A 16,460-nucleotide genomic window follows, 5' to 3' on the forward strand; every position below is an offset into this window, starting at 1 on the left:
ATGGCGCAATATCATGAGAAGATGCCGCATCCTCAGAATTCAGGTCACAGGACACAATCGGATGAAGAGACTGCTTCACGTTTGGTGACGACAGATATAAACCTCGCTCATGGTAGTCACTACGACTCTCATTCTGAAGAAAGACTGATTAGGGTAATTAAAGGGGCTGTCCATTTTCCTAGCATGCTCCTCCATTTGCAGAGGGAGTGGAGCCGTTGCTCCTAACAACCAATCAGATCCATTCTTTCATCTCTCAACCTGTATTAGTAAAAATAAAAGCTGAAATCTGATTGGTTGCTGGGGGCAACAGCTGATCTATATCCGCCTTCATCTTTAGGGGAGGTTCTGGCAAAAAAGGAGTCTCATGAGATGTGATTTTCCTTCCACTCCATGTCCTCAAACCACCACCGCTTATAACGAGAGCAACTGGGATTCAAGAGAGAGTTGCCATAGAGTTTCACTAGCCCCCCGGGGGTTAAACTACATCTCCCAGCATGCCTCTCACCTTTCCTCCTCACCCACCTGTGACAGTAGCACCTGGAGCATCATGGGAAATGTAGTCTCGGGCTAAACCTATAGTAAAGCTGCCCGCTGCATGCGGGGATTAAACTACAGCTCCCAGCATGCCTCTCACCTTTCCTCCACACCCACCTTTGGCAATGGTGCCCAGAATATCACGGGAAGTGTAGTCCCGGGGCTAATCGCGTAGTAAAGTTGCCCCGCTGCATGCCGAGAGATTTCGTGCCATTGTCCACAATGCAACGTGGCGGCCCCCGAGGCTCCAAATTCCAAAGAGTTACTTACACATAACCCTATGAGGGGAGAGACTCGGGGGCTCGGCGGCTGGGTATTGTATATGATTGCTTTGCTAATTGGTGAATTTTTGCGTAGGACGTAAGTGTCGCGTTTCCTGCTCAGTCCCGCCAGGCAACAACTTTGTGCGCCACCTGTCACGTTCCCAAAAAGTTAAAGACGCTCGAGAAGTAAAAATAAAAAAAAAACGGCCAAAAAGCGTTGCGTCTGTGTCTAGAAACGCGATGAACCAAGATCGAAAATGATTTTGTGGAAAACCTGACCAATGTGAACACTGCGCTATTCTCTCGCAATGCATCATATTCCCTTCGTGCGGCATGTCCAGGTGGGATATTTTGGATCATTTATGGATTTCTATGAATAATAAGTCGGAGGAAGGTCCAGTCTAGGGCTGAAACGATTACTCGATTGAATCGAGTAATTCGACGCAAAAAAATCACACGCAGTAATTAGACGCAAATGAAACAGCAAAGTAGGAGTGAGGACGCTGCCATGAGCACACTGTAGAGATCTGGGGTGACATGGTGCGGGCAAGGAGGATCCGGGCTGCAGGGGATGCACACTTGCGAGCTTCATTACTGCTGAGCTCAGGACTTCAAGGGAGCACTTCCATTGTGGAAGCGTTCATCTCCATAGTCATCTGTATCGCCGTCCTCAGGACAGCGATACAGGTGACTGTGCTGAGGCAGGGGAGGTGTCCCTTTGCCTTCCTCTGATAGGCTGCAGGCACTAGGCCGGCAGCCTATCAGAGGCCGGCGCAGGCGACGCGATGACGTCATCGCGCCGCCTGAGCCGTACAGCGTGGGACAAAGGTCGGAAGAGGCCTGCATCGCATCGCTGACATGGAGGTAAGTATAAGTGTTTATTTTTTTTTTGTGTACAATATTGGTGGCTACTGGCACATAATGGGGGTCTCTGGCTACTGGCACATAATGGGGGTCTCTGGCTACTGGCACATAATGGGGGTCTCTGGCTACTGACACATAATGGGGGTCTCTGGCTACTGGCACATAATGGGGGTCTCTGGCTACTGGCACATAATGGGGGTCTCTGGCTACTGACACATAATGGGGGTCTCTGGCTACTGGCACATAATGGGGGTCTCTGGCTACTGACACATAATGGGGGTCTCTGGCTACTGGCACATAATGGGGGTCTCTGGCTACTGGCACATAATGGGGGTCTCTGGCTACTGACACATAATGGGGGGCTCTGGCTACTGGCACATAATAGGGGGGCTGTCATTACTGGCACATAATGGGGGGGCTGTCATTACTGGCACATAATGGGGGGGCTGTCATTACTGGCACATAATGGGGGGGCTGTCATTACTGGCACATAATAGGGGGGCTGTCATTACTGGCACATAATAGGGGGGCTGTCATTACTGGCACATAATTGGGGGGGCTGTCATTACTGGCACATAATGGGAGGGGGCTGTCATTACTGGCACATAAAGGGGTGCTGTCATTTCTGGCACATAATGTGGGGGCTGTCATTAGTGGCACATAATGGGGGGCTGTCATTACTGGCACATAATGGAGGGCTGTCATTACTGGCACATAATGGGGGGCTGTCATTACTGGCACATAATGGGGGGCTGTCATTACTGGCACATAATGGGGGCTGTCATTACTGGCACAAGGGGGGCTGTCATTACTGGCAGATGATGGGGGGCTGTTATTACTGGCACATGATGGGGGGACTGTTATTACTGGCACATGATGGGGGGGCTGTTATTACTGGCACATGATGGGGGGGCTGTTATTACTGGCACATGATGGGGGGCACTTATTACTGGCACATTATTGGGGGCACTATAGGGGCATCTACTATCCCGAGGCTATTTTATACTGGCACATTATGGGGGCACTTTGGGGACATTAGCTCAACTGGGGGCATTACAAGGTGGTAATGCCCCCAGTCACATTATAAGGAGAATTATTTCTACTGGGGGGCATTATGATGGGCTTTATAACTCCCCCATGGTATGAGCCCCTAGTAGCAGCACCAGCCTCTCCCTGCTCCGCTATCCATCTGCCCCTTCTCCAAATCCTTATTATGAAATCTTTCTCATTAGGATAAAACACAACATCAGCTCCACCGAGCCCCCGGCCAAAGTGTTGAAGTGGTGTCCGAGATCCAAGGGCCAAGCCAAGTAATTGTAAGTTTTCATGTGAAATATGTTTATGTTATACACATATAGCATACACTGTGCCCCACAATATACAGTATACCGCTACACTGTGCCACACAATATACAGTATACCTCTACACTGTGCACCACAATATACAGTATACCGCTACACTGTGCCACACAATATACAGTATACCTCTACACTGTGCACCACAATATACAGTATACCGCTACACTGTGCCACACAATATACAGTATACCTCTACTCTGTGCCACACAATATACAGTATACCGCTACACTGTGCCCCACAATATACAGTATACCTCTACACTGTGCCACACAATATACAGTATACCTCTACACTGTGCCACACAATATACAGTATACCTCTACACTGTGCCACACAATATACAGTATACCGCTACACTGTGCCACACAATATACAGTATACCGCTACACTGTGTAGTCTTTTCTATAAGCACCATTGTTTTGTGGCGGCGGACAGAAAATAATCTGGAAGTGCCCCTCCCGAGACCAGGCTCTGGATCCACCACTGCACAGCTCATGCGTTATTATACTTTGTGATAATGAATATGCCCCTCTCCTCCATTACATTCTCAGAAACAAGCAGAGCATGGATGTCAATAAAATTATGCCCCCCCCCCCCCCTGGAAAAATTTCTGCAGACGCCCATGGCTGGGTGATGACCTTAAAGGTGTATTCCAGCCAGAAAAAATTATCACCTGCCGTATTGGATCAGCCGAGGGAAGGGCTGCATGGAGTGGGGGTCTAGTCGTGCATCCTGCTGCTCCATTCAAAGGCTATGTCGGAGACCCCCGTTCTAGGTGACAATTGCTGTGGAGCACCCCTTTAAAGCAGTTTCTCTACCAATGACCTGCATACAATGGTGTGATTAGTTGGGATCCCCAAAGAAGCCTCGGAAGTGGGGACTTGGCACCTGTTAAAGGGGTTCTCCAGGATTTTCATATTGATGGCCTATCCTCAGGAGATTGTCAGGGGTCTTACTCCCAGCACCCCTGCTATTTGAGGAAGCCGGGTGCTCACTGGAGATTAGAGATGGCCTTGCAGTTCGCTCGGCGGTCGTTTCGCAGCGAATTTTGCTAGTTCGCTGTTCGCCAAACAGGCGAACATATGGCGATGTCCGCTGGTGCCATATTCTTTGCATTGTGCAGAACTTTGACCCATGACACATCCATCAGGTGGTACAGGACAGCAAATTGAGACGTTTCAGCACATGGACATACCCCCTACCTTATAAATAAACCTGATCTTGCCGCCATTTTACATTAAGTGTTTTGCCAGTGTAGGGAGAGGTTGCTGTGTGGAGCAGGGACAGGCTGTTAGGGACACCAAACGCTAGCTAATAGGGCCACAAAAGTCCTTTTAAGGACTGGTATAGGTGTGCTATCGATAGGTGTGACATACTGAGGGGTGCGATATACTTATAATATAATATAGAAAGTATATTATAGTGCATTTGTATTGTGCAGCAGTTGTGTCGGATCTGTTGAGATACCGCAGCTAGATAGAGGGAGAAAAGTCATTGGAACAAATAATTGCAACGGGTGTGATATACCAGTTGCCCCCAAAAAAATCTGATTGAAGCAGGGGTGCGATATACCAATAACATACTTTCTATATAGTGCATTTGTATAGTGCAGCATTTGTGTGCGGTTCTTCTGAGATACCGCAGCTACACAGAGTGACAAACACCATTGGAACAACTAATTGCAACTGGTGTGATATACCAGTTGCCCCCCAAAAAAACTGATTAAGGGGTTCTATATACCTGCTTCTACAAATACTGCTCTTCTATAGGGACTTTTGTCACAGGGTCATTTTGAAAATGACAGGCAGAGGAAGAGGCCGGCCATTCCGCAGGGGTGGTAGGGGTCGGGCAGGTGCACCAGGCCGGAGCCTAAGTGGGAAGTTGGAGAAGGTGCGCGCGATTATGTCAAAGGACGCACCAGAGTTGGTTGAGTGGCTCACTCAGCCTTCCGCACCCTCCTTATCCTCTGTATCTGCACCCTCCTCACTCTCTGCTGTGTGCACCCCCAAAGACACCACCACCATAGCCCCTCCACTCGAGTCAGAGGAATTATTTTCCTATCCATTCCCAGACCTTACTGATGCCATTCTTGGCATTGGATGAGGAAGAGGAGGTAGCAACGGCCGCCACCCAGCGGTCTGAGGGCAGTACCCAGATCAGCCCAAGGAGGGTGGTCCCCGCTGTTGCTGCCTACTCCGAGATCTCTAATGTCAGTGGTGGTGAAGGTGATGATAATTACGTGTTGATGGACGTCACGTGGGTGCCCACAAGAGAGGAAGAGGAGTGGAGTTCAGAGGGAGAGACGGAGCAGCAGATAGGGAGGAGTAGAAGGAGAAGCAGGCAGAATTTTCAGTGCACAGGAGAAAAAAAGCAGACTGCAAATGTATCTGGAGCGAGCCATCCACCATGCACGGTCACATCTTGCGCTCCCAGGACGCCGGCACATGCTCCGCAGTGTGGGCTTTTTTTTTATGTGTCAGCTGCTGATAATAGTGTTGCCATCTGCAGCCTGTGCTGTCAACACATAAGTAACGGTAAGCCCAACACTCACCTAGGGACGACCGCCTTAAGAAGGCACCTGGTCTCCTATCACCGAGCCCAGTGGGAGCAACGCCGTCAGAACCCACAAAGCCACACTCCCGGCACTCCACGTCCTGCCTCTTCTCCTTCTCCTCTCTCCTCCCATTTGTCCTCCACTGCACCTTCCACCGTGCCGTTGTTCATCTGGCAGAAGGAAGGCTTCCGTGGCCCAAATGTTGGAGCGTAAAAAAAATGATGACGCCGGATAATCCTCTTGCCTAACAGCTGATCGCTGGCTTGTTGGAACTGCTAGTTGCCATATAAATTGGTGGACTCGGAGGCCTTTAGAAAATTTGTGGCCATTGGCACATCGCAATGGAAGGTCCTCGGAAGGAAATATTTCTCTCAGAAGGGCATCCCAGAGCTATATGGCCACGTTCAGCGGCAATATATCTCTGGCACACAGTGTCGGGACCAAGATACATTTGACCACAGACACGTGGTCTAGCAAACACGGGCAGGGAAGGTACATGCCCACTGGGTGAACCTTCTGACGGCCGTCAAGCATGTAACCCGTGGCTCCCGTGTGGATTTGGTGTTACCACCATGGATTGCATGCAGGCCTGCCTCTTTTTCTCCTCCTCCTACTCCATCCTCCGTTTCCTCCTCGGCTGACTCCTTCTTTTCCACTACCACCGCTTCTGCTGCACCCCCCAAGCTCCCCAGAACCTATTTGACGTGCCAGGTGAGACGTTGCCATGCTGTGCTGCGGCTGTTGTGCCTGGAAGCCAAGAGCCACACCGGTCCTGCACTGCTTTCAGCTCGGCGGTCACAGGCCGATCAGTGGCTAACCCCGCTCAATTTGACAGTTGGTAAAGTGGTGTGCGACAACGGTGCCAATCTGCTGAGCGCGCTGAAACAGGGCAAAATGACACACGTGCCGTGCATGGCACACGTCCTGAACTTAGTCGTGCAGCGATTTGTTGCCAAACACCCCTGGGTCCAGGACGTCTTGCGGCAGGCCAGGAAAATCTCTGGCCATTTTAGAAGATCTTACACGGCCATGGCTCACCTTGCTGACGTTCAGCGGCGACACCACTTGCCCGTCAGACGTTTGATTTGTGACAGCCCGACGCGCTGGAACGCCACCATATATATGTGCAGTATGCCAGACCGACAGGGGAATTATACAGTTCTGGTTACTCACGGTTATGTCGTCCCTGGGCAGGCCTGCACAGGTGATGAGAACGGCACAGGAATTCTCTGGGGCACACTCTGGTGTAAGGGACACAGGCCAGATGGTGGTTCGAGGTGCCCTTGATGGTCTGTATTAATGTGCCATATGGCAAGGTCCCTTGTAGTCGTGACGCCAGTACCTTTTATGGTGGTACAACCATTTACTGTAGTGTTAACTGAGGAATTGGAGACTGAGAAAAGGATGGTGCAATCCAACTTATAACTTTTACTGAACGTTGCTTCTGATAACGGTTACATCCAAGTATTAAACAGTCTCTAGTACATCCCTTTAAGAGGGACAGAGGTAAAGCTGCAAGAGGTCCTCTGCTTATAGGTGTGATGTCTGTCTCTCAGGCTATTAATGATATAAGTTTTATGCTTACTGGTAGAGGACTTCTACGCTGGTCCCTGTTATCCCAGTGCAGATAAGTGAAGCTGCCAAAGGCTGGTGTATCCTTCACTTTTAACTCCATAGGTCCTAAGGCGCGTATAGCGATGGCTGTAACCCTTTGGGTCTCTGTTTCTTTAGTGCTTTCTGAGTATGTGTACCACTTCAGCTCAGGGCTGAAGACTCCAGACTGATAGCTAAGACTAAACTCACTCTGACTGAACTGAACTGGACTGAACTGCCTAACTAGGGCTATATATGTGGGATGTGTTGTCTCCCCCTAGTGGTAGGCTCAGTGTAATGCAATCTAACACACCTGTAGGCAGGGATCATGCATAAAGATGCACTGCAGCATAAAACAGGTTATATAAAGCATAATACTACAACTTGGGTAGTGGGACACTGCATAACCCCCTTGTTTAACCTGTGTCGTCCTCGACACGAAGATGAAGGTCTCCTGAAAGATACAAAAAGAGAACAATCCTGCAGGCATGAAGAACAGTACCATAACCCATAATAATACTTTTTATTGAGACTGAAAAGCTATTGGTTAGGCACAAATATAAATATCAGGCAAACATCAAGAATGGTAGTAAACAAGTGAAAAGGGGCTTCGTTTCTTTCCTCTGGAGACTGATGAACAGGTGCGCTGACCTGGCACAGCAGAATAGTAATAAACTAGCTGTCTCCCACGTTGAGTTCTTCCCACCATGATGCAGACGGAGCATGTTCAGGAGTACTGGAGCCCTGCGCAGATTGTTCTACTTTAATTGCAGGCACGCTGATGACATCCTGGAAATTTGCAATAACTGAGCAACAGGATAGTGTTTAGTGAGGGTAACGTGGTGATCATTCAAGTTTAGGAGACGGACAGGCACTTTACCTTGGGAAACAGTCACTAAGCTCCTCGCGGCTCTGACTAGAGGATGATCTTCTAGCGCAAAGGGCTCTACCATGGCTTTGTAGTCTTGACCTTGAATTCCCAGGACTGCACTGCACCATATGAGTGTCTCGGTATTTGGTTTAAGGATCACAGATTGGTTATCTTGGATGCGGACACAGCAGATTTCCCCTTTATCATTGGCGAATTTCTGTTGTGCGCTTAACACACGGATGGTCTGTTGTATGACCCTTTTGGAGGCAGCTAAAGCAGCAGGCATAGATTGGCGTAATGCGTCAAGCATTTCGGTGTAACAATTGCTAAGGACATTCATTCCTAGGATTACTGAAGAGCCACCTTTGTCTCCGTCTTGTACAACAATTATACCTTGTCGAGGTAGGGTGGTTTCTCCTACTTGCAGTGTTGGCTCCCAATAACCATGTATTGACACGGGTTTCCCGTTGCTGGCTGTAAGATCCAACCAGGATTCTGGCGATTGCGCAAGTTGGCTCTGGTCCCAGTATTTATCAAATGCAGGCCGTTGGATGGTAGTGACCTGAGATCCGGTGTCCAGTAGGGCGACAAAAGGAACTCCGTTAATTCGGATTGCTACTTCCGGACGGGATCCTACATATTTGGGCATCCAGTTGGGATCTTGTGGACCTACTGGTTTACCTCTCGAGGGGCGGTCCTTAGCCTCGAGGGTTTCTCTTTTAACCACCAGCCCTTTGGTTCCGTATGCCCTGACTTATGACAGTGGGTGCAAACAGGTCGCCTGCGGGCGTTGGAGTGGTCATTTGGGCGCCCGCCAGGACCTCTGGGATATATATCTTTGTAGTCAGGAGGGAAAAGTTCTCTTCGTACGGGTCTCTTGTCCTCCAATAATAAAGGCTTCTCCCACTGTTCTAATTTCTGGCACACCTTCATCAAGGCTTTTTGTCAAGAAGTTAACCTGTTCTGTCAAGGCTGCTACGGCATCAGGGTCTGGAGTTTGGGCTACCTGACTGGCTACCAGACAACACGTGGAAGGGGTAGCAGGCGTATGGACAAGAGTTTCAGCAATTTTAGCAGGCTCTGGGGGCGGACTCTTTCCTATAATGCTAATGGCTAGCTCTTTAAAACAAAGTTTTGTCTTGGTTCTCTGCCTCACGGGGGTCTACCTGAACCACAGCTCTAAGGGCTTCTTGTAAAGACAATGCAAAGTCTCTGAGTGACTCACCGGTTTGTTTTGTGCTGAAGAACCTCATTTTGACCTCTGACACGGTCTTGGGTTCAAAGGTGGTGTAGAGTCTCTCGAAGATCTGTCCCAGTGTTCTCCTTTCAGAGCTAGGCCAGGACTTCACCTCCCGGACTGCAGCTCCCTCTAGTTGGGCTAGGAGTATTTCCATTTGCTGCTCTGTGGAGACAGGGTACAACCTGAACAAGGCACACATTTTTTTTTTAAAGTCTCTTAGGGTGTGAGCTTCCCCAGAGTATCTGGAAACCAAGGAGCCCCAAAGTAGTAGGGCATGGTTAGTGGCATCATGCTGGCTGCTGCAGCAGCTGGTGGTGTACTGGAGCTAGCTGCGGCTGCTGCAGGGGATCCGCTGAGGTCGGGCTGCGCGGCTTCTTCCTGAGAAGACATGGCAATGACAGTTTATTTAAATGCTGCAGGCTAAATTTGACTTTATACAATTTTTTAATGGGGTTGCTATAGGCAACCTTTGCAGGTGTATGGCCCTTTAAGACGAGCGGTGCAGGCCAGAGGTTACTGTTGAAGGAAACTCTTATTAAATGCCCCCTTGTTACTGATGGAGGATTGTCACAGACTAAGGAGTAAGGTCGGGGCCTTTACTTGCGTTTATCCCCATGGAGGTTGGCTGGTAATTGCGACTGTCCTCCTCTCCCTTGTTCGCATGCCAGATCTCGCGATCCGCAAGTATACGTCACACTCAAGTGACTCTGTGATGGCGCAGCAACGTGAGTAGTGGGACACTGCATATGCTTCATAGTCTTCTCCAGCAGAAACGTGCCGTTAACGACTACCTGTACGAAGTCTGCGGAGCTTGTTTTTTTTTTTCTCCGCGCCAGTTGCTGATCATGCGCGATGTATGCAGACTTCTGCAACCATTTGATGAGATCACCAAACTGGTCAGTCGCAGCCAGGGCGCCATCAGTGACATCGTACCTTACGCCTTTTTTCTGGAGCGTGCATTGCGTTGTGTCATTGATCAAGCCGTCGAGGAGCAGGAAGATGAGGAAGTCACAATGCTGAATAAATTCCCAGGGGGAACTACTCCATCTGAGACAAGTCAGCAGGAGTCTGAAGAGGAGTCAGAGGAGGATGGTGCCTGGGGGGAGGAGAAGGAGGAGCAAGAAGAGCAGGCTTAAAACTTTTCTGGGATCCCTGGTGTTGTCCGTGGCTGGCGGGAGGAGACAGACGACGTCATTCTCCTGGGTGATGAGAAGGAGCCAGGCCGCTCCAGCGCTTCCAATTTAGTGCAAATGGGGGCCTTCATGCTCCAGTAGTTGAAGAGGGACCCCCGTATAAAAAGCATAAAGGGCAAGGACCAGTACTGGGTGGCAACGTACTTAGATCCCGGTACAAACACAAAATGGCGGACATGTTACCAGCATCACATTGGGCTGTCAGAATGCAGCATTTTCAGGCCTTGCTGCGAGAGATGCTGCTTTCTGCTGTTGCGGGAGCTGGCATAGGAATTTCCACCCACAGAGAAACAGTTGCGGGTACCAATCCTACAGCGCAAGCAATAAGAGGGCAGTTTGAAGATGTGTTGGTCACTTCTAATATGAGATCATTCTTTCAGCCAACCCATCGACAGCTGCCCTCCGGATCCAGCCTCAGGGAACGCCTAGACCGACAGGTGTCTGACTACATAGGGTTAACGGCCGATGTGAACGCTCTGAAAAGCAAGGAACCCCTTGACTACTGTGTGCGCAGGCTTGACCTGTGGCCAGAGCTGGCACAATTTGCCATGGAACTCTTTGCTTGCCCCTCGTCGAGTGTCCTGTCCGAAAGGAAGTTCAGCGCAGCAGGGGGGATCGTAACCGATAAGCGCACTTGCCTAGCTCACCAGGGCTGCCATCAGAAATTTTGGGGCCCCTTACACAGCTCAAGGCCTGGGCCCCCCAACCCCCCCCAGGCGAAAGCTAATTTTGCCGCCCCCCTTGACTCAGCCCATTGACCACACCCTTTAACCCCCCTTTTTGTCGGCCACCTATTTAATGATTGTTTCATGCAATGTTTTACTTGACCAGCTAATTTTAGATATTCTCAAAACATTACTTGGCCCCCTACACTACATTACATTATTGACAACTGTAAGTTTTTACCTTGACTGGTGGTGGCCTAGGTGTGTTTATCAGCAGGTCTGCTCCAGTCACTGTTATGGGGGGATCTGTGGATGACACTGTTATGGGGGATCTGTGGATAACAATGTTATGGGGGATCTGTGGATGGCACTGTTATGGAGGGGGATCTGTGGATGACACATACCGTATATAGCCTCTTATGCTATGTGTCATCCACAGATCCCCCTCCATAACAGTGTCATCCACAGATCCCCCTCCCTATAACAGTGTCATCCACAGATCCCCCTCCCTATAACAGTTTCATCCACAGATCCCCCTCCATAACAGTGTCATCCACAGATCCCCCCATAAGTGTCATCCACAGACCCCCCCCATAACAGTGTTATCCACGGACCCCCTCCCTATAACAGTGCCGTCATCCATAGATCCCCCTCCCTATAACAGTGCTGTCATACATAGATCCCCCTCCCCGCGGCTCACAGTAGTATACATTTATAAACTGTAATCCGTATCTTGCAAACAGTAACTTTAACTTTAAAGGGACACTGTCAGGCCCAATAAGCATTTTTAGCTATATATATATGCAGGTATAGGTCTTCTAATGTGTATTAAAAACATATAAGTATACCCCCTGTCCACCTTTTAAATACAGTAAAATCATGTTTGATAACCTGATAGAATCGCTCTCCTTTGTGCCCAAGGGGCGGCGTTTCAACTCCACTTGTGCCCAGCCGCGCCCCAACCGCCATTTTCAAGCGCCGCCCAGCTCATCAATATTCACTTCGCTGGGCGGCTTCTGCTGTCCCCGACGCAGGCGCTTTTTCACACATATCCACAGCAAGACATGTAGTGGCAAGGTATCCCGTGCATGCCCAGAAGCTGCAAGTGAGGCCGATGCCCATGGCTTTCTATTGGGCATGCGCGGAATCTCGGAGCGTCGGGGACAGCAGAAGCCGCCCAGCGAAGTGAATATTGATGAGCTGGGCGGCGCTTGAAAACGCAAAGTTAACACACTGACACAAAAAAATATATATGGCTCGGGACTGGCTGGGCCCCCCCGGGGTCCGGGCCCCTTACTGGAGTATCGGCTTTACTCCCCTGATGGCGGCCCTGTAGCTCACGACAGTGTGGACTACCTCACTTTTCTAAAAATGAATGAGGCATGGATCTCGGAGGAATACAACACCTGTGACGACCACGTTTAATTGAATTTCCTCATGCCAGCCCACACATATCCGCCACCACCCAGAACAAATAATGGTCCCTGTCTTAGGTAAATACAGCGGCATAAAAGGCCTTTTCTGTCCGGTGAATGCCTAATTGTTGGGGCCTCGGAGGAATTCAACACCTGTGACGACCACGTGTTATCAAATTTCAACTATTATCATTTGGTTTTTTTTCAAGAGGGGGGATTTCGTTAGCCATGTTTTTAATCCAATTTTATATTTTTTGTTCTTTTAAACATATGTATTTGCCATTTATTTGTACTGGCCTGCATAAAATTGATATCTAATGACCGTCTAATATACCTCCGGCCACATAATCACTTGATCATTTATGTACGGTGGAATGCATAATTTTTGGGGCCTGTAATCTAACTGGCCAACAGTAAATATGGTGACCGCCTAATATACCTCCAGCTACGTTATCAATTGTTCTTTTCTGTTAGGTGAATGAATAATTTTGGGGCCTGTACTCCACTGGCCTACAGTAAAATTGTTATCCAGTGACCGTCTAATGTACCTCCAGCCACATAATCGATTGTTCTTTTCTGTCCGATGAATGCCTAATGTTTGGGGCCTGTACTCCACTGGCCTAAAATAAAAATTTTCTAGGCTCCAGCAGGGCACATTTCTGAGAATTTCCCTTTAAGACGCATAAAAATGGCCCCTGATTAAAATACATATTTTTTGGGGAAATTGTTGCCATTGATCCCCCTCTGGAATGTCACTGTCCATGTTGTGGGACGATTTGTGCACTTCTTGTAAGTATTTGGTGGCTGCAAATATGACCTGAAGGTTTTTCAGGTTTGCCTGCCATTAAAGTGAATAGGGCCCGCCGTGAACTTCCGGTTCACGAACATTTGATCGCATTCGCGAATCATCCCGGCCGATGTTCGTTCATCACTACTGGAGATCCTGTGAGTGCCGCGACCTTCTCGCAGCTTACCAGACACAGTGCCGTCCATTGTATAGTGGCTATGCTTGGTATTGCAGCTCAGCTCCATTCACTTGAATGGGAATGGCTGTGCCTAGGCCATGTGACTGATGAACGTGACATCAAATGGCCTAGGGAGAGGGTAAGTGCCGCAGTGTCTTCAAACTGCTGATCGGTGGGGGTGTCGGACCCCCACCGATCAGATATTGATGACCTATGCTGAGGACAGGTCATCAATATCAAAATCCTGGAGAACCCCTATAATCACTGTTTATTTCCCGAAACTCCTGGCCGGACTCTACTGCAATCCCAGCACCTCAGCAATTCTGATGATAGGAATAGCCCCTTCATTATAGGGGTCCCTTTAAAGGGAGTCTCTGGGCTCTCCTATATTGAAGACCTATCCTCAGGATAGGTCATCAGTATCAGATCAGAGGGGGGTCCGATACCCGACACCCCCGCCGATCAGCTGTATGAGGCGACGCAGTGCGCACGTGCCGTCTCTCTTCCTGCTTGTCGCTGCTTTGCCATAGACAGCAGCGGAGAGCAGGAAGAGAGAGGGGAGACGGCACGTGCGTACTACGCGTGCCTTCTCCTCATACAGCTGATCGGCGGGGGTGTCGGACCCCCGCCAATCTGATATTTATAACCTATCCTGAGGAGAGGTCATCAGAAATCTTTTTAAGAGAAAATTGCCTCCTAAGGGTCCATTCACACGTCCGCAATTTCGTTCCTCATTTTGCGGAACGGAATTGCGGACCCATTCATTTCTATGGGATCCGCACTTCTGGGTCCGCAATTCCGTTCCCGAAAAAAATAGAACATGTCCTATTTTTGTCCGCAATTGCAGACAAGAATAGGCATTTTCTATTAAGTGCCGGCGATGTGCGGTCCGCAAAATGCGGAACGCACATCGCCGATGTCCGTGTTTTGCGGATCCGCAAAACACACACGGACGTGTGAATGGACCCTAAACCTGTAATGTGAAAATGGAATAGGAAACCTTTGTGGGCAGAGCAGTCCTTCAAATGCAAATAAGCTCATGCATATGTACTGTATATGTGTCCACACAGAGATCCAGCGGTAAGCGGCACAGAGGACGCCCTCTTTGTGACCAGCGGCATAATGGGAAATCTAATCTCAGGTAAGTGTCAGTGAACTCTCCTGCTCTTTGTATAAATCTCCATTGCAAAAGTATCGCCCCCCTTGGGATAATACTCAGCATCAGCGCACACAAATGGGGATTAAATAAAAAGCACAGGTTCTGCTGTAAGTTCTTCGCCATTACCAAAATCTCTGCTTGCTATCAATGAATAGTGCCACTGCACCCAGCGGCTGTAAACCCACCCTGTCCATCTGACACAGGCGCATAGATCATCACGGTGCATCACAGCATTTTTTGCACGTCAAATTAATGCTGAAATGGTATAAGTTGCAGGAGGGTTCAGAAGTTGTATGAAGGTGCAGTACACTGGTTTACGCTCATGTCTCTCTCCATAGTCATGGTTCACTGCCGATTCAGAGGATCTGAGGTCCTGGTTGGAGATGAATCTCATATGGTCTTCTATGAGCAAGGCAGTGTAGCGCAGGTAAGTCGTCAGATATTACAAGTTTTCTAATGTTATGCTGCCATCTGGTGGCCACAGCTTGTTTACAATGCCTGCAGAGTTTGACGTCAGATGCATGGAGCAGTCCTGGTCTTGCACACGCAGCTTAATGAAGGGGTTGTGCACTAATTTCAAGACCTCTCAGACTGGCGTGACCCATGTTGGTGATCTTACTTACCCGATTCCCTGCTTGTCTCAGGTCTTCCACGTTAACGTCCTGTTTGGGCCGTTGCTCCCCTTGTATCATGTCAAATGGTCACATGCAAATGGACCAGATCACCGCTGCAGCCACTGATCGGCTGCAGCAGCGTCAAACGAGAAGTTTGCATGCAAACCCAAGACAATCAGCGGAAGCCGCAGTATGAAGAGGCTTGACATGGGTCCTGCCAGTTTGAGTAGTCTGGAAATGAGTACACAACCACTTAAGGGCTTGTCTACTGTTGGATTCTGTGGAGGAGGCATGTACCGTATTTTTCAGACTATAAGACGCACTCCCCCCCCCCCCCCCCCCCTAAAACTGGAGGGGAAATGACAGTGTGTCTTATAGTCCGAATGCTAATGACCAGTTATATTATGGAAGCGGTCATCAGCATGCGGGAGGCGCGGTCCTGGGTTTGAACCCGACGAAGGACAACATCTGCATGGAGTTTGTATGTTCTCCCCGTGTTTTGTGTGGGTTTCCTCCGGCTTCTCTGGTTTCCTCCCCACACTCCAAAGACAGACTGATAGGAAACTAATGTCTATAAAGCCCTGTGGAATATGTCAGTGCTATATAAGTGCATAAAATAAAATAAAAATATACATATTGCTTATATTTAGTGCCACAGACCTTCTCATCCTGTCACCTGGTATTTAATATATGGCCATGTGCACAGAACCTGTTGTACAAAACACTCAATCCTTGTATAATCGTTGTAACAGGTTGAACACTTTTTTTAAAAAAAAGTTACCTGCAATTGTAACCTTTTTCAGCATCTTTCCTTCTTGTCAGTTAGCCATTATCGCCTCTTGAGGGACATATTGTGTGCCAAAAATAAATGTAAAAAAATATAATAAAATAAATAAATAAAAAAAAAAACACCTGCGCCAACCATAAGTTGCCATTATCGCCTCTTGGGGGATAAATTAGGTGAAAAATAAATATAAATGAAAATAAAATAAAAATACCAACGCCAACCGTAACTCTTGCCAATCTCTCCCTGTTCGCATAAAACTATACATATTATATATCAAAACGACCAACACAAAATACACAAAAATCGTATTTTAATCATTTATATCTGTGTCAGTTTGCATATTTAAAGAATAAGGAGCTATAGTTTGAATTTTTTACATTTTT

The 16,460-nt window shown here is 48.6% G+C and overlaps 1 protein-coding gene across 1 annotated transcript in view; it reads left to right on the forward strand.

Moving 5' to 3' along the window:
* LOC121005806 (probable low-specificity L-threonine aldolase 2) overlaps positions 1-16,460 on the forward strand; it is a 38,629-nt gene continuing 22,169 nt past the window's right edge. The window contains exons 1-4 of the mRNA XM_040438569.1: positions 1-153; positions 919-983; positions 14,588-14,658; positions 15,015-15,124. Coding sequence (XP_040294503.1) covers positions 1-153; positions 919-983; positions 14,588-14,658; positions 15,015-15,124 — 399 coding nt within the window. The remainder of the gene's footprint in view (positions 154-918; positions 984-14,587; positions 14,659-15,014; positions 15,125-16,460) is intronic.

Source organism: Bufo bufo, chromosome 6 (assembly GCF_905171765.1).
Source record: "Bufo bufo chromosome 6, aBufBuf1.1, whole genome shotgun sequence".
Lineage (NCBI taxonomy): Eukaryota > Metazoa > Chordata > Amphibia > Anura > Bufonidae > Bufo > Bufo bufo.